The sequence below is a fragment of the Aspergillus eucalypticola genome, assembly GCF_003184535.1.
Source record: "Aspergillus eucalypticola CBS 122712 chromosome Unknown BO83scaffold_23, whole genome shotgun sequence".
NCBI lineage: Eukaryota > Fungi > Ascomycota > Eurotiomycetes > Eurotiales > Aspergillaceae > Aspergillus > Aspergillus eucalypticola.
In genome coordinates this window covers 336,520-353,752 of record NW_020290297.1, presented here as the reverse complement: position 1 = coordinate 353,752, position 17,233 = coordinate 336,520, and the positions used below count along the sequence as shown (strand labels likewise).

The 17,233-nt window shown below is 47.7% G+C and overlaps 4 protein-coding genes across 4 annotated transcripts; 3 read left to right on the top strand and 1 right to left on the bottom strand.

Moving 5' to 3' along the window:
* The first annotated feature begins 3 nt into the window (after positions 1 to 3).
* On the top strand, positions 4 to 2,129 carry BO83DRAFT_380810 (aldehyde dehydrogenase family protein). The gene is made up of 3 exons (XM_025531840.1): positions 4 to 340; positions 395 to 594; positions 653 to 2,129. Exons 1-3 carry the CDS (start codon positions 75 to 77, stop codon positions 1,831 to 1,833), a joined length of 1,647 nt encoding a protein of 548 aa, XP_025385287.1. The 5' UTR covers positions 4 to 74; the 3' UTR covers positions 1,834 to 2,129.
* A 4,312-nt stretch (positions 2,130 to 6,441) lies between these two features.
* On the bottom strand, positions 6,442 to 7,300 carry BO83DRAFT_104245 (uncharacterized protein). Its single transcript, XM_025525880.1, has 2 exons — positions 7,271 to 7,300; positions 6,442 to 7,200 (listed from the first exon to the last, which is right to left on the bottom strand). The coding sequence occupies exon 2, from the start codon at positions 7,124 to 7,126 to the stop codon at positions 6,677 to 6,679; it is 450 nt and encodes a 149-aa protein (XP_025385286.1). The 5' UTR covers positions 7,127 to 7,200; positions 7,271 to 7,300; the 3' UTR covers positions 6,442 to 6,676.
* A 529-nt stretch (positions 7,301 to 7,829) lies between these two features.
* BO83DRAFT_380807 (SMP-30/gluconolactonase/LRE family protein) lies at positions 7,830 to 9,117 on the top strand. Its single transcript, XM_025531839.1, has 3 exons — positions 7,830 to 8,009; positions 8,106 to 8,252; positions 8,325 to 9,117. Exons 1-3 carry the CDS (start codon positions 7,843 to 7,845, stop codon positions 8,920 to 8,922), a joined length of 912 nt encoding a protein of 303 aa, XP_025385285.1. The 5' UTR covers positions 7,830 to 7,842; the 3' UTR covers positions 8,923 to 9,117.
* A 1,164-nt stretch (positions 9,118 to 10,281) lies between these two features.
* On the top strand, positions 10,282 to 10,894 carry BO83DRAFT_104298 (uncharacterized protein). Its single transcript, XM_025525881.1, has 2 exons — positions 10,282 to 10,564; positions 10,624 to 10,894. The coding sequence occupies exons 1-2, from the start codon at positions 10,387 to 10,389 to the stop codon at positions 10,758 to 10,760; spliced, it is 315 nt and encodes a 104-aa protein (XP_025385284.1). The 5' UTR covers positions 10,282 to 10,386; the 3' UTR covers positions 10,761 to 10,894.
* The last annotated feature ends 6,339 nt before the right edge of the window (positions 10,895 to 17,233 follow it).

The window sequence follows — 17,233 nt, the reverse complement described above, 5'->3', positions numbered from 1 at the left end:
AATCACCAATCACCCTCAACCCTCTCTCTCCCTCCCTCCCTTCAGCTTCGTCCATACATAAAACCTCCCCCTCGATGCCCTTCTCCTCTTTCCCCGCTCCCTTTCGCTGTCTTTCCTTCTCCTCTCTGCGGCTGCGTGGTGTCCCTTCTTCTCGTCTGCCAGTCGTTGCCTTCTCCCCTCATCGCCATTACTTCCATAGCTCTTCTATCACCATGAGCGATCTGTCCGTACAGTTGACAGCCCCGAATGGGCGTACATACGCTCAGCCGGTTGGTCTGTTCATCAACAACGAGTTTGTCGCTTCTAGGTCCGGGGAGAAGTTCGCTACCATCAACCCTTCGTACGTGAATCCTGTCCGAGTATCTGTCATGAATCTGCTGCTGACCAATACTAGCAATGAAGCGGAAATCACTTCCGTCTATGCTGCGGGTGAAGAAGATGTGGACATTGCTGTGAAGGCTGCCCGGAAAGCCCTCAACCACCCCTCATGGAAGTTATTGCCTCCGACTGAACGGGGCACCCTGATGCTGAAGCTGGCCGACCTGGTCGAGCAGCACAAGGAGACGCTGGCCACTATTGAGACGTGGGACAATGGTAAAGAGCTTCACTTTGTTCCCCCAAAGACTGTCATCATATACTGACCCCCTTTCAGGAAAGCCATACTCGGTTTCGCTGAACGATGACCTGGGAGAGGTTGTCGGCTGTCTCCGGTACTATGCTGGATACGCCGACAAGGTCCATGGTCAGACGATTAGCACCACTCCGGCTAAGTTTGCCTATACTCTCCGTCAGCCAATTGGTGTCGTAGGCCAGATTATCCCCTGGAACTTCCCTCTCTCTATGGCTGCCTGGAAGTTGGGTCCTGCCTTGGCCTGTGGAAACACCGTGGTTCTGAAGCCGGCTGAGCAGACTCCGCTCAGTGTTCTCTATCTGGCCAACCTCATCAAGGAGGCCGGTTTCCCGCCAGGTGTTGTCAACATCTTGAACGGCTTTGGGCGCGTAGCCGGAAGTGCGCTCGTGACTCACCCCGGGGTGGACAAGGTTGCCTTCACTGGTTCGACGTTGACTGGCCGCGAAGTCATGAAGTTGGCTGCAGGCACCCTGAAGAACATTACGCTCGAGACAGGTGGCAAGTCGCCCCTGGTTGTCTTCAGCGATGCCGATCTCGACCAGGCCGCCAAGTGGGCGCATGCGGGCATCATGTACAACCAAGGACAGGTTTGCACCGCCACCTCTCGTATCCTGGTGCATGAGTCCGTCTATGACAAGTTCGTGGCCCTCTTCAAGGAAGCCGTGGTCAACACCAGCAAGGTGGGCGACCCCTTTGCCGACGACACCTTCCAGGGTCCCCAGGTCACCAAGGCCCAGTACGACCGCGTGCTCTCTTATATCGAAGCTGGCAAGTCCGAAGGAGCCACCCTGGTGGCCGGTGGCGAGCCGTTCAAGAACGTCGGTGACGGCAAGGGTTTCTTTATTGCGCCCACTATCTTCACCGACGTCAAGGACAACATGCGTATCTACCGGGAGGAGGTTTTCGGACCGTTTGTTGTGATCTCCAGCTTCTCGGAGGAGGACGAAGCTGTCAGACGGGCCAACGATACGACCTATGGACTGGGCGCTGCCCTGTTCACCAAGGACATTGAGCGTGCGCACCGGGTTGCGTCGGAGATCGAAGCGGGCATGGTCTGGATCAACAGCAGCAACGACAGCGATATCCGGGTGCCTTTCGGTGGTGTGAAGCAGAGTGGAATTGGGCGCGAACTTGGCGAGGCCGGTCTGGAGGCCTACTCACAGGTCAAAGCGGTCCATGTCAACCTGGGAACGAAGCTGTAGGCGAGCACGGTTTGTGCAAATGATGGCGAATGAATTGCAACCGTGATCTGTGGGACGAGCCTGGTAGGACGAACACATACACATGCATCCGATGGACCGTTGTGTTGATGGCGCTGCATGAAGAGAAAGAGAGATGCTATGTGGCTCTGCGACATTGGCTGCATGTCGTGTACCCGATGACTGACATAAAAGTTGGTGTGTTGTTGCCAACTTGACTATACCCTGACTGACGATGAAGAAAAAAAAAATGTATTATAATTCAGCCATGTCAACTGGCAAGCAGGCTGTGACTCTGAGCCTGAGTGATCTTTCACATTCCACCGTAAGCCGTGATGTAGCACCCAACCCCGCCACAAACAAGCCCTTTTAGCCTAAAGACAAGCCCAAATGTTACACATCCAAATACTAGATCTCACAGCATATATACCTAGGACAGAGTACTCGCTTACCTGTCTCCACACGATTCACTGAACCCACATCCACACCCATCCACATTGGCATGGACATGCATGTCCATTCATCTGCACATCAATAAACACACCATGCACATCACCTGAACAATCCAAGCACCTACCAAACCCAACCATTTCAATCTCACTCACTCAGTCAATCATCAAAAACCAAGACAAACAAAAAAACAAGGCCATCCAAGTGGCCCAACAGTCACGATTGAAATCCGGTTTCAAACCCATACATACATACCATGCAATCAATCAATCAAATCCAAAATCTTACTTTCCCCCGCGCCAAGCCCAAACAGTCTAAATGCAAAGCATGAGTACCTGATCTGACTTACCATATATACTTCGCTTCCTTGCTTACTTGCTTACCTGCTTCATGCTATCCAAATATGAAATAGGAACCCCAGACCGATTGGACAAGAACCGGACTTACTTATATGTAAGTAGTAAAGATGGTTTGCTTGCTTGCTTGCTTGTGAGTGTTGTTAGGGAAGCAAGGGGGTGTAGATTCGATTCTAGTTGGGTGGGTGGGTGGGTGGTTATTCTTGGCTGCTGAGAGTTTTCCTTACTTGCATATACTTTCCATATTGTAGGAGAGTTGGTACTGTATGTACTACTACTGTAGAGTGATGTGATTTGTAGTATGTATGGTTGTAGGTGGTATGTGGTATGTAAGTGACAACTCAGTGCTTCGTGCAGGGTGCATGTACATGTACATGTACATGTGGTAGTAGTCGTAGAACATCATAATGATTTAAAATATAATAGAATGAAGAAATCAAGTTTTGAACGGCGATATGGAGAGTACTAGGAGTAAGAGGTGAAAGTGGGAGTGACATACATAGAATAAAATGTGGTATATGCGTTCCTTTTTTTTTTTTTTTTTTTTCCATCTGCATGTCGGTAGATATTCTTCCCCATCCCATCCCATCATCCCCTTGACTTGTTTACGTGCATTGCATGCGTGCAGGGTTAGTTAACTATATTTGTTGGGGTTGATATTCTTCCAGTGGTTATATATATATATATATTGTTTTTTATTAGATATATATATTGTTTTTTATTAGATATGAATTACTACCGAAATGTCGGACGGGGTGAGCTTTTCTAGAGGATGGTACTAGTGCCCACTTATATATATATTTCCCAAACACTATAATAGTACTCTAATAACAAACACTATAATAGTACTCTAATAAAAAATGGATATACCCTAATGCTAATATGATGTCTATCTAGAAATAAATGTACAAGGCAATCATATGTATCCAACTACACATCATGACTATCCATCATCATCATCATCATCCCAATCAAAAACAGAAGTTATATATGAAACTGCGGACTAACTACATCCGGAAATACAATCCTCGCTTCGAACTTCTCTATCTATCCACATTCTGCAGTACATACTGCACTTTTCTTATGACGCACAGTATATCCAAGACACTGCAGTCAAGCAAAGTAAACAAAGTTGTATCCAAACGAAGACTAGAATTAAGTAATGAAGTTGAGAATATCTTCCGATGAGAAACTTAGAACTTGTAAGCGGAGTATGCATGTATCATCTTAACTTCTGAACAAGTTTATGCAGTTTGCTTGGGGATACTTCATTAATAGGGTTTGTTTACTGCACTGTGCGTGCGTGCGTGCGTGCGTGTTTGTGTTGTTGCATCGAAGATACTTATTTATATACATACATGTATGTAGGTATGTATGTAGTGTTTGAGTGGTTGGTTGGTTGAATGATTGATTGTTTGTTTGTTGGGAGTTGAAGAAACGAAATTAGCTATAACTGCTTACTGGGCTTAGTTAGTAGGCTAGGTAGTTATTGCGGGTAGATACATACTAAACATTAAGCAAACTGATAACTGCTCGATAATAAGATGCTAGGAGCCACTATTAGGTTTATGTAAAGCCTCGGTAGGTCATAATTGTTGACAGATATATACCCACCCGCAACATGGATAATTCAAGTATCATAATGTAGCATCATATCAAACTCAAACATTAACTTCATGTTTGTTCAACCCACACATACTTTTCATTACATACTACTTACTACCTCAGGATAGAACATAGTCCTACCACTTTACCAACTTAGTAAGTATTACACTTCCCTCCCAGCAACTACTCCCACCGACACTAATGCCAACACACAGCAAGCACCACCCCCAACCTAATGCAAGAAATACCCAAAAAAGCCACATACATAAAGCCAATACCCAATGAGCATCAGCCAAGCGTCAAATATTTGTCGAATTCACGTGTCCGTGCATCGCCATTGGTAGGAAAGGGAGGGAGGGGAAGGGCAATGTGCAGGCAGGTTAGGTACCTACCAGGTTAACTAGTAGAGGAGATAGGCAGAAGGATGGACGGAGGATTTGGTTTTTGGCTGGCTGGGCTGGGGGGCTAACTAGCTGCATTGCGAACGTAGAGCCATGTGTCGTGACTGTCGTGACTGTCGTGGCGGGTTGCGACTGGGACTGGAACTGGGGTCGGGGCTTACAGGAGTTATTTTACTCTAACTAGTAGGTGGTTAGCTAGGTTGGAGCATCCTGGGCATGGGTTTGCCGGAGTTGCTGGCTCCGGGGAGGATGAAGAGATTGTGTGAGAGAGGATGAGGGGGTCTTAACTGGCTGATCAGGGTTGATCCTGTCTGTCTCCCCAGTCGCCACACATGATATGGGATTGCTCAGACACTTGCGTATACAGTATCTCTCCTACTCTTTCCTTCCCCCTCTTTGTCAAGAGGATTGTGCTCGACATGGATTCTCCTACTTGATAGTCAACCACTTTCCTGCTGGGTAAGGGAAATACCATACTTACCGTAACCGAGACTCAAACATACCATACATACATACATACATACCATACCGCAGGGCCCCGTACCTGCACCCGCCATGTAAAGTTACATTGTCGTGCATGAAGAATCGATCATGTGAGGGCTGCCTAGGCCTCGCGCCGTGCGGCCCCATCGCTGCTCCTCGCCGCCTGCAATCGCACCGCGCGCGGAGAGAACTAAATCTGGACACACTTGCATACATAAGTACATCCATCTTCAATCTCAACATGCCATGCGGCATCACACCCCCCTCCTTCCTCCTTTCATCCTTCCCCTCTCTTCAATGTGACCACTCACTTTACAACGGTCGGGGATATCCCCCTCTTCCCCCCAAAGCCCGCGCGCCGCCGGCTCTTTGCCCACAGCCCACTACCCACCTAAACCTATACCCACTGGCTAGAGTCTTCCAGCTACCGATATGACCGACATGACACGCCGCATCCAGTCTGCTGCCGTACACCGCATTTTTCGCGGACACATTGCTGGTTTGAGTGATCCACCGAACACTGGCTCGAAATCTCGGTCGTGTTTGCCTCCTGCAGGTACTGTCTGCCCGCCCAACTGATGCATCACCGTTGAGCTGGTCGAATGTATTCTTCCCCCCGCCTGGCTACGCTGGATGACCTATTAAGGTTGTGTGGCCGACTCCGTTCGTTCGTATATCTGCACCGTCGATGGCCCAATGTTGGGCCGTCCGACCGTCAATCAATGCAGCGTCGCGGATTGTGGCCAACGCCCCCCATCAACCGACCGTGACTTTATCACCCTCTTTTACTTCTTTCGTACATGATTAGCACTATGACGACGATCACCCCAGATAGACGGAGATCAAGGTCACTTCCGTCGTCAAGTCGCCGGCGTGTAGTCTCGCTCATCAATAGCCATGTTGCTAGACCGCCTGGATGGGGGCAGTCACAAAGTCTCAGTCTGTGCTGCAACTCTCTCACTAGGTCAGCTAGAGTAACCGGTCTAGCCAGCAAAAGCAACGTAAGTCTGCCAAACCATAGGCGAGGATCCTGCCTAGCGTTGGCGCAGTCCCGAAGGAATTGCAATCTAGGAACATCGTAGCTGCTCCTTTACTATCCTTCTCTCTCTGACTCGTTTTTGCTTTTTTTTGGTCTCCCTTTCCTTTTCCTTTCTTTTTTCTTACTTAATGCCTATTTTTTCTTGGCGCGACACACATTGTAGAATGTAACTAGTCGCGACCTTTGGACGAGATGGGTATACTACCAGTAAGATCCAATTTTTAGGAATATTGGGTGGTCAGTGCAGGGGAGCTGTCGTTTGTAACGGCTGTAAGTCAGAAGGCTGGCCTCCAACTGGTAGGGAAATCTTCCACATCATTCCGAAATTTGGGACCCTGGGCGGATATGCCGTGTCTGCATCCAAGTAACGCTTTTAGATCCGGGACTCACATTGCTTGATCCTGCTCTGTCGCGCAGCTTGCTTTAAGCCCTAAATTAAACCGCTATTGGCTGTCGCCATATTTTCCAGACTGCCACAATGCTCCAAGGAGAGGTCCCCCCCGGGTGCATTCCTATTTGTCCGTAACATCGCCCCGTATGTGATTTTGCTCCACCGCGACCCTTGTCTGGAACAAATGAGGCGGAACACGGGAAGCCTGCCGCACCCTGTCACTGACAGCACCAAGGCTGGCTGGCGTCATGGTGAGACTCCATTCAATTAGCCCGATCAAACGCATTCGCCGGTGGGTACCTGGCTTCCTCTTCCTTCTCGTCTTTGCTTTTCCTGGGCATTCATTCGATAAGTTTTCCCACGTTTGCTGTGACGAAACTGTTGGTCCAGATAGCTGATACCAATTCACATGACAGGTGATAGTCAGCTCCATTGGGTGGAGTCGCGCCTGGATGGTGGGTTTCAATAATCGTATCCACCAAAATCCCGGCGGTCTCAATAGTGAAAAGGCCATCGAGCCGGGTGTTTGGACCTTTGGAGTACTTTCCTGAGCCGTGAGAGACACGAACATCCCATGAGACACTATGTCTATTTATTGGCACGACGAGCAGGAGGCCGAGCTTCAGCTGAAACCGACGCGGTTTGCTTAGTCCAGACTTGATTAGCACCCGTGGCACCTGAATTGGTCTACCCACCGGTGAAAGTACCGACTAACTTGACACGGAGCAGTGACCCGATGGGCAGTGCCAGACTGCCAGACTGCCTGTGCTGGTACGTAGATAGTACTCCGTAGACTAGCACCGTAGCACACAGAAGCCAGCTAGCCCCACTAGCCATGAGCTCCCTAACGCTAAGGTGAGAAGAACCAGAAAAGTGTTCGATGAGGTTCGTGCGGGGACGACTGGCGACTGGGCTTGGCAGCCGAGGATAATCCCGAAAAGCTGCCCATGAGACTTCGACTATCGATTCTCTCTTTCGGGCTGGATTCCTCAGCACTCACACAACGGTTCCATTTTCCAGCAATCGTCTGGTTGTAGCCGCCGCGCATATTCCTTAAACTGACTAGGGTGTCTCGACCCAGCTGAGTCCACGGTTGCTCCCGATCTGATCCCCATATCTGAACCACCGGTTCTGAGGATTGCACATCAGCCTGCCATCGAAATGTCCGGCTTCCAGTACCAAAAGTGGACGGTCTCTGAGGTAACGTATCTTACGTTTATTTTTAATTGAAGGCGACCGGCCCAAGGAGGTAAGAACTAGGAGGCTGATTCTCACACTGGTTTCTGTATGCAGCCGTATGTCGATGTACCAGGAACCTTATTGGAAGGACCGTTTCACGACAAGACCAGAAATGAGTTTCGCTTTGTCGATATCTGGGAGCAGAAACTATATGTTCTGGATCTGGCCAAAGGCCCCGACTCCCTGAAGATCATGGACACATCTGCGTCAATCGGGTATGTCGCTCCTAGCTAGACTCCTTGGCCCACAGGATAATTACACCGTAAGCAGTGCCCAAAAAGACACTAACATCATACTCCGAACTCTTGTAGAGTAACCGCCAACATTGCGAATGCTGGGGATTCACGCGAAAACCAGATCGTCGTAGCCGCAAAACATGGATTCGCCCTGGTTGACCGCACCACGGGCGCACTGTCCTATATTCAGAAAGTGTGGGACGATCCGGCCAAGGAGCATAGGTAAGTCAATAATCCAGTTTTCTTGCCATCCTCCTCGTGAGGTCTGACTCATCGGGAACGTCATCAAAACAGAATGCGTTTCAATGATGGGGCCGTCGACAGCCACGGCCGCTTCTGGGCTGGAGCCATGAACGATCCTAAGGTGCAGAACCCAGTCAACGAAGGTGTGATATTCAGGTTGGACCCGGATATGAAACTGCACCGCATGGTTGAACAGGTGACGATTCCCAACGGGATTGGCTGGAATCCTGCGGATGACACTATGTACCTGACCGACTCTCCCACCGGCAAGATTTACGCCTTTGATTTCGATGCTGAGACCGGAAACATCAGCAACCGAAGGGTGTTCTTTGACATTGGGGAGCCAAAGGAGCCAGATGGGTCTGCCATCGATGAGGAGGGTTGTATATGGAGTGCTATTTACGGTGGTGGAAAAGTGATTCGTATCTCGCCGGAGGGCAAGGTCATTGGCGAGATAACTTTTCCCACGCGAAACATTACCTGTCCAGTTTTTGTGGGAACGGAGCTCTTCATCACGACTGCCAAGGATGATACCAATGATGACCAGCTTCCGGAATCCGTCCGGTATGGAGGCCGGCTCTATAGAGTCGATGTCGGCATCAAGGGTAAGCCTAAAAACGAGTTTCGACTTGAAGGCTGCCCACAATAGGTAGTACTCGATAGACTAGCGCAATTAGTTGACTGCTAAAGATAAGCCGATCTGACCGCTTGTCGAACTATCACCTTGAAAGGAATCGCCAGTTGGAGCCTCTGGACCGGAGCCGTGTACTCTGTATGCCCATGTAGAGAGATCAACATAGTCGTGAAAATGATGTATTTGAGACACTGTTCGAGCCAGAATGTAATGTCTGCCCAGAAGAAAATGATGAGTCTGTTAGCCAAAGGATTCCCACAGAGCTGAAGTGGAGCAATCAGGTACTTCTGGTTACAGTACAGGGTATGTTGTGAAACATAGCTGCATCGTTGTTACATGTTGTGATAGACATGCCGGAGGTCAGGATTGAAAGTATATTAGCAGCAGCAGATACGTATCCTTGCAGTTGTCGTTCTTTCCGATGGAGAAGGATGAAAGGCTGCCTTGGCCGTGTCGGAACCGGAGGATAAGTGAGAGGTCCGCGGATCGACGAACGGTGGGTGCAGAGTTGGCACTGGGACTTTTGGGAACCGCAAGTCAGCAGACCTGGAAGTGACCAAAAGAAGTGTATGTCTTCTTTCTTCTTTCTGCTTTCTGCTTTCTGCTTTCTTTTCCCTTTCAGATTTACTTTGGTTTTTTCCCCCTAATTGTTTTGCTGACTACTTTTCCAAATTATCCCTTGTCTTTCCTGCCAATGTTCCTATCAGGATGGGTCTGTCGATTGTTATTTGAACTGAAGAATTAAATATGTACATTGATCATCAATCACAAAGGAGAGGTAAGTAGAGATATAATCGAAGGTATGATCTGGTGTGGAAGTTGTCACTCGTCTTACCGCTACATTGCATGAGAGAGGTTGTGGGGAAATTAATTAGAGTCAAGCAAGTAGATGGAACATGAATACACTCGGCAGGTAAATCGATGGGCCTAGAATAATCACAGTGGCTATTACTGGAGGAATGTATAGCCCTGAGTGGTAAGGTACATTCTAGCATTCTAGCATCTACTTATTGTGACGTGACTAGAAGTATGTTCAGTCATGCAATCATGCACAGTTTTTAGTAGGTACAAAGTACGCCCAAGAAAAGATTGGTGCCTGGGGTTAGACAGACATGCAGGTTGCAGCCAGAAAACAACAAGAACAAGTTCTCACCCATAATGCCATTCTCCTCCTCCAACCTACCTTCTTTCCGGGTCCTCTACAATGGCATCCAGCTCACAGGATCTTTAGATCGCATGCAGAGGTTCCTGCCCTATCCGGAGTCTAACTTGATGATCGCTTGACTTCTCCCAGGAAGGTGGGTGACAAGTGTGAAGCATGTTGCATGCATATGCCGCACATATGCGCTACGGCAATACCATCACTTACCCTGGGGCCTGGGATCTAGCCGGAGCTAGCCCTTCCATGTGAACATACCGGTTATTCTGATATCATTGCCGCCTGGCCTGGTGGGTGGATGATAGGTACGTTATTAAGTTATGCAGAGGTGCAGGCAAACGGAGAGACTCGTGGATGGACTGGAGCCACTTGGCTATGTATATGTATTTTACTTTTTCCCCTTATTGTTGTTTTTTTTTTTCTCTCTGCAGGGTAATAGTACTTTTACTGAATTCCCTGACTGTACACTTACTATACATACATTCAATAAGTACAGATGTAAGTATGCACATCCTTACGTACATGAGAATACCAGCTAAGCGACGCAGGGCCAGCAGTTCGAAAGTACGGAGGGCACAGAGTGGATACCTTCCGATGCGCAGATTTGCTGCCTGCGTACTCCGTGGTTGGGAGATCTGGACCCGTAACCTATGGAGGTAAAAACAGTGTCAAGAGAAAATGCGAACAAATTTGAATTCACGGCGAAAGAAGATAGATAATATTGATAAGTAAAGGATGAGATAAATCTCACTAGGATAACCGTTGACAATTAGCTGAAGACGGCTACAGCGGCACTGAACAAAGGCGAATCACAACTTGGAGACTGACAGTCCAGCAGGAAGCAAATAATGAGGCAAAGGAGGGTGGGGGGGGATAGGAAGGAAGGCTTGGTAAGGAGAAAAATGAAATACGCAAAAAAAGGAAAATTATTGGAGGAAAAAGCAATGAGGAGACAATACCATTCACTGCAGGTTCTGTGGCGATCGAAAAAGGGCTTTGTTATTGCTACCTAGGATCGAATGGCGTCGTGATTGATAAGTTCTCGAAATATAATCCGTCTTCACCTTCCTCCTTGGGTAAAATACACTTCCTTCGCAGGATTGTGAAGGAAGGCAGGTCAGATGGCCGAGGGTGCCGTGTTCGCAACCTTCTTCTCCCCTTGGTTCGAAATCCAACATTCGAGAATTCAGACCGAAGCCACCTTATTCTTCCAAAACCATCCTTTTCCGACGGCTTGCTTCGAAATTCGTCCCTCCCCCATGGTCTAAATTGATAACCGTCAATAGCACGCAACCAGGAACCACTCCTCTGGGAAAAGCCCCCTCTCCTCTCCTCCGACTAAAACATGAGCTAACGCACGAACTAATGCAGCTTCTCTCACACTTCGTCCCCATTTCCAATTCCGCCTGCGTCCCCGTGGTCTTCCCCGGCCTAGTGTCTTTTAGTACCACAGAGCGGTGCCGGGTTGGGCCATAATTTAGCCCAGGGCAGGAATGAGTAAAGAAAAAATCGATAAATTAAAATCAACAGTCGCCGGGATTCGCTACCGTGGCAGAGTAGGTGACCACTTAGGGACCAATTGAATAAACAAGGATAAAATAATGTCCTTCATTACCAGAGCAAACAATGAACGAAAAGAGGCACACAAATAGGAAGGCGGAGAATGATTCCGATCCCGACCGCTGGCCTGACTGGCGTCTGCTATCAGTCTCATCATCCCATGCCATGCCTGGTCCCGTCAAGCCGCCACGATGGATGAATCAAATGAGGACGGAACACCTCGTCTCCACTTCCCGCACATATTAATCAGGTAACGTGTGTACCTCTTCTACCATAGAGAGAAGAGCTAGATAGCAGGTAGCTACTAGCTCTACCGCCAACCTTCCACTAAATCGCATGTAGTTTCGCACGAATTGGCTCACCATATGAAGACCAAGTTGGCGTGACCCGCAGTTGGCTAGAAGAGGCTTCCAGAACCGATGTGCCGGTCGCATAACCAGAAAATTTACCCTATACCGACACGGTGAACATCACCCTTACTCCGCGGCAATACCATCATCGTCCGTCTTTTTCATGACCTAATGACGGGCAGTAGCTACGATTTCTTCAATATTGATAAGGGAGATACGAATGCGATCGTATCTTGTTTGCCGTGGCTAGCGAGGTTACCGCCCGTCCGTGGGGTTTCAGAGCGAACCATCCAGCGTGTGAAATACTCTAGTGACTAACGGAGGCATTGACTACTCCGTAGCAGGGGGGAAATCCCAATTCAGCTGGGTGCGCCAGCTAGACGAAGCAACAGTCCCTTTTGAGGTAGTACAGAGGGGGGCCCGCCCACTGAAAACGAAGGAAGGGCCACCAATTTTCCTGCTGCTAGCCAATGGCGGCCTTTCGATCGGCTAGATCGCAGAGACATTTCCCAAGCTCACTGCAGGTAATTCGCTACTTTCTGCAGAAGCATGGAGCTCACCGATCCTTACCGACATATGTACTTGACAGATCTACGGACTCTCTTTTCCTACTTTACTCTATTTTCTGTTCCTTTGCCTTATTCCAATGGCCATTATTATCTTTTTATCTTATTTTCTTCGATTTTCTGCCTGACTTCTCCGGTCCCACTTCTCAAGTTCAAAAGTACAAGCATCGTGTCTCAATCTCATGCATGCAGCAGAGATCAGAGATCCGTCCCAACCAATACCCTCTAAACCCCAAAGTATAGGCGATGTTATCATAGATAGTACGGTGGTCGTGAAATGGTTGAAAGACAAAGCGAAGCAAGTGGGAGCCACCTGACAGTCAAGGACGCGGCAATCCGGACTAGCTCGGCCACCAATAGTTTCAGAATTTAGTGGCCTGGTCCCCATGATGCAAGCTTCGGAGACTCTGTTATATCCCACCAATCCAGCCTGTACGCCCGTCTCTAATAGTAGTTGGCTTCCGCCTGCAGCACCCAAGAGTTCATGCTGGGTTACCCTAGCATTTGAGCTTCACTGCTGAAAAAGAGAGGATGCTAACTGCACTCGTTGCATGTGTTTGGGCTGTGTTGCAGCCTGCAAGTGGATATCTCCTGAATCCGGTGACTTTCTAACAACATATACAGTCCGAGAACATTCTTCGAGACCAAGAAGCTCTACAACGAAGCAGTTAAAACGCAATGTAGAGTCTATGAGTATGCTGCTGATGATTCAAGGTAGGCAAGACACCTTTATGTCCCCATGAATTTTGCGGGATATACATCAAGTGCCATCTATTGCACATTTGCTTCTGAGGTGTTTACAGAGCGATTGATGCCCGATGACGTAGCTGAAACACCACAGTTTCTCTTTGGCCTTTGGGCCGACCTTGCTGGACACCAAAGTCCGAATGAAAACACAAAGCATCCTCCGTGGACCACTTAGATGGCAGTAATATGATGACGAGCCAGTCTCTCCGATGATCTGTCTTCTCTGTTGCCTGCGTGCAACGAAAGGGGATCCTTACAGCCCATAGACCCAGTTTTTAAAGACTCTGCTAAGCCACCAGGAAGGACCCATTAGGTTGAGACAAACGAGGTCACCAAACGTGCCTATCAAGACACCCTGTGATAAGGAAGTGTCGACCTCGAGGTAAGGAAGTAACGGAGACAGAACCCTCGAGGTGTACTGAAGGATAACAACCTGTGAATTAGAAAGGTGAGAAGCAACGGTGATCAGCAGCTGACATGGGAACGACGACGGTCACCCGTCTGTCATCCACATTTGGGGGGGAAGGAAGGCAAAAGCATGTTGCCCGCATGCATGCAAGACATCGTGATTTGGGCGTCCTGAGTGGGAGAAGCGAGGCCATCTGCCCCATCTGCCGATGCGAACTAGACGAGGGCCTTGTTTTAGCTTCTTAGGAGGAATTGGCACGGCAGCTACTCTGGGGCTAAGGCATCTAGTCTTAGGTAGATAGGCAGGAAAGACCCGTCCGGATAAGAGTCGCCTGGAGGGTGAACGAGGGTCTAAAACAGCCGGCAACACAAAGCCACGACATGATTTCATTCAGAGTTAGAGCTAGCCAGATGTTAACTTTTCTCTTTTCTCTTTTCTTTTTTTTTCTTTCTTTTTTTTTTTTTTTTCTATTCCGGTTTTTCAGATTTTCTTTACTGTTGTAGTTGTCTTTCGTCGAAAATATTTCTTTTTTCTTTTCTTTTTCTTTATTTTTCCCTTTCTCTACTTTCGGTCAAGACTCCGTCCCTTCTGGCTGTTTTTTTTCACCTTGGGGGTGGATGTTATTCCCTAACCGGTACAAGTCCATTTGTTCGACCCAGCCATGTCACTCGTGCAACAACCTATCTCGTAAGTGACGATCATTCAACTTAGCTAACATGATATAGTTGAGGCTGTTGGGGCTGCGAGCGACACCCGAAGTCTATCAGTATTGAGATGTGGATTGGCAAGTGAAATCCGTGGAGACGAAATGTGAAGCACCAAAACCTTGAGCAGTGTTAGTTTGAGATCGTCATAAGTCATGGAGGTGAAATCCTTCCGAGAAAAACCGGTGACTTAGTCATACTCCCTCGTGTGGCATGATTTCAGGCTTAGAGGCTCTGTATAGACTACTACAGTCTAGTAGATGGTAGCTATGGAGTCGACGGTTGAATAGTAAGTACTATGCTCTGATAGTGAGTTGATGACACTTAAAGGCGGTAAGTGCACTCGGGAAGTGAGTGAGTGCTTTTAGTATGGCGTAAAGAAACGGAAGAAAGATACCTTCAGTATACCTCCTAGGTACCGTAAGGAATTTGACACAGCCTGATATCCGGCTGAATCGGTCGGTATCGGTAAAGTACCAAGCAGGTATTTCAGGGCCTCCACTGATCCATAGTGCTGGCGCGCCCAGTCTAAGCGCTCCGGTTCACCTGCACCTTTTCCCCAGCCCCAAGGCCGGTGTTAGTTGCCTCTAGTGACCTCACTAGCTCTTTTTAGTGGGTTACGTTTGTTGGCCAGGTAGTTAGTTAGTTACTTAGCAGTTTATACTGACATACTTGGGATTCTGTCTGTCTGTCTGTCTGTCTGTCTGCCTAGTAAATCAATGCACGCTTCGCTCGGCCAGCCAGCTGGGGCTGTGAAAGGATCCCGTGGGATCCCTAATCCACTACCCAGAAAACTAATAGCTCCATTCCCGAGGCGGCGCGCTCTCTCGTAGATTTCCTGCTTCGGCAAGTAAAGGAAAGTTCAATCTCCATGATGGCCAACTCACTTGGGGGAGTGGTGGGTGGGTGAGTGTGTGTAAATGGTTTGTCTACAAGTAGTCTAGGTATGGAGTCCCCATCCCTATAGCACCCCCCAATTTTTTTTGATAGCGCAGTAAGCTAACTGTTATACTTTTTGAGAGATTATTTCCCCCCATTTTAAACCATATCCACGTTCGTCAGCGATTATTCTGGACAAGATGATGGATGATGATGATCCACTACTGCTGAGCAAAATAGTAGTACTAGAGACCCTTTCCTCTTCATGACTAGTTTACCTTCTACCCAACAACTATATTGGGAACAGCTTCCCAGCCCAGCAGTTCCAGTGCAGTGAGATTCCGTCACCCCCGAGTCTCTCTCATTTAGGGCGTTGACTTGCCTCCACTAGTTAGCCCCTCTCTTCATCTTCTTTCTCTTTTTATTACTATTGAAATTGGTACTTTTGGCCACCGGGTATCATTGTCCAGGTCCTACTACCTAATCTAAAGTATGCAATCTGCATGTATGTCCGTATCACCCTGCTAAGTACGAGTCAGGTCCGAGATTCGAACTTCTCAACAAGTACGTATTTTGGGTACTCAGACGGCAAGTAGATTAGGTGCTTCGATGGTGGGCGCGATAGATCAATAATAATACAGTCGAGATATTATATATAATAATAATAATAATGAATATAATAAATATTATGATCATGAGAATGGGCTGCAGGATAGGTAGTAGGCCCTTCTCTGCCAACCAGGCCTGGGTTAAGCCAGGCTGTCGGGGGGCGGAAGGGGAGGGAAACAAGGAGTCTCCACGTATGTATGACTGAGATGTATGTATGTCGAATGTAAGTACCTCTGACCGGAAGGAGGTTATGGCGAGGTACTCGGTATGTATTCATGTATGTAAGCTGTATGTATGTATGTATGTAAGAAGGCACACACCCATGTCGGTATGGATACACCTGCCACTGGAAGTTGACCTCGAAACTCTCTTTTTCTACTTTAGTTTATACACTTTGCCATCTTGCTTGCTTTCTTTCCCCCCCTAAGCATGCCGGTCGTGCTGTGTACTCTCTTGTTTCTTGTTCCTCTCACTCGGAGTTGGTAACTAGTCTTCCTTTTTTAGAATTTTTCTTAAATTTTTTTGTTTTTTTCTTCTTCTCTTTCTCATTATCTCTCACTGTTGTGACATGCGCGATCCGCCCAATGCAAGTCGGCTTCGGGTCCTTGTCTTAGTTGTCTCCTCTTCCCACGTCTCTGGGTTCAACTCATGGGGTCCCACCCACTCTTGTTTTTTGTCGCCCCCGCCCATCTCATCCCAGCAATCAGTTTTTTTTTTTTTTTTTCTTTTTGATCAATTAGGATTTTATTCTATTTTTTTTTTCTTTTCTTATTTCTAATTTATTTTATTTTTTATTCTGACTTTTATTATTATTCTGATTTCCGATTAAATCCCATTTTTATTTCAATTTATTTTCACTGTCGTTTCGTTTCACACCGCCGAATGATGCTGTCAACAACGGTTCGAGGTTACTTGACGATCGTCTCTGCTCCTACGGGAAAGCCGTCCGCGAGCAATAATAATAATAAACCATGCCTAGAGAAAATAATCAGAATAACTAATCCTCATCATAAATCATCATAGTTCCTGGACAGTCTGGCTTGACTTCTTCCTTTCTTGTCCGTTCTTCCAACTGTCACCTCCCCGTCCCTGCTGGCCCTCCATTCTATCCATCTTCCTCCTCTTTCTCTTCCTCTTTGCTCTCCCATTCTCCGTATTTATTCGTTTATCGTTATAGATAATTTGTATTTCTTTCATCCTCTGCTGCCCTTTACCTCCATCTAAAGAAAACATCATCTTAGTTCTTGTCGGTGCGATCTGCACGGTTCTTAATCTGCCATACTACCTACGACTACTACATCCGGTATACTGCTGGTCACTATCGTGTAGTACTCACTTTCTTT

Excerpts from the sequence above, each read along its gene's own strand:
- BO83DRAFT_380810 (XM_025531840.1), top strand. The coding sequence starts at position 75 with ATGCCCTTCTCCTCTTTCCCCGCTCCCTTTCGCTGTCTTTCCTTCTCC. Across the intron at positions 341-394 it reads TTCGCTACCATCAACCCTTC|CAATGAAGCGGAAATCACTT; the intron begins GTACGTGAATCC and ends GACCAATACTAG. Across the intron at positions 595-652 it reads TATTGAGACGTGGGACAATG|GAAAGCCATACTCGGTTTCG; the intron begins GTAAAGAGCTTC and ends ACCCCCTTTCAG.
- BO83DRAFT_104245 (XM_025525880.1), bottom strand. The coding sequence starts at position 7,126 with ATGTTCGTGTCTCTCACGGCTCAGGAAAGTACTCCAAAGGTCCAAACA.
- BO83DRAFT_380807 (XM_025531839.1), top strand. The coding sequence starts at position 7,843 with ATGCAGCCGTATGTCGATGTACCAGGAACCTTATTGGAAGGACCGTTT. Across the intron at positions 8,010-8,105 it reads GACACATCTGCGTCAATCGG|AGTAACCGCCAACATTGCGA; the intron begins GTATGTCGCTCC and ends GAACTCTTGTAG. Across the intron at positions 8,253-8,324 it reads GATCCGGCCAAGGAGCATAG|AATGCGTTTCAATGATGGGG; the intron begins GTAAGTCAATAA and ends TCATCAAAACAG.
- BO83DRAFT_104298 (XM_025525881.1), top strand. The coding sequence starts at position 10,387 with ATGCAGAGGTGCAGGCAAACGGAGAGACTCGTGGATGGACTGGAGCCA. Across the intron at positions 10,565-10,623 it reads TACATTCAATAAGTACAGAT|TTCGAAAGTACGGAGGGCAC; the intron begins GTAAGTATGCAC and ends CAGGGCCAGCAG.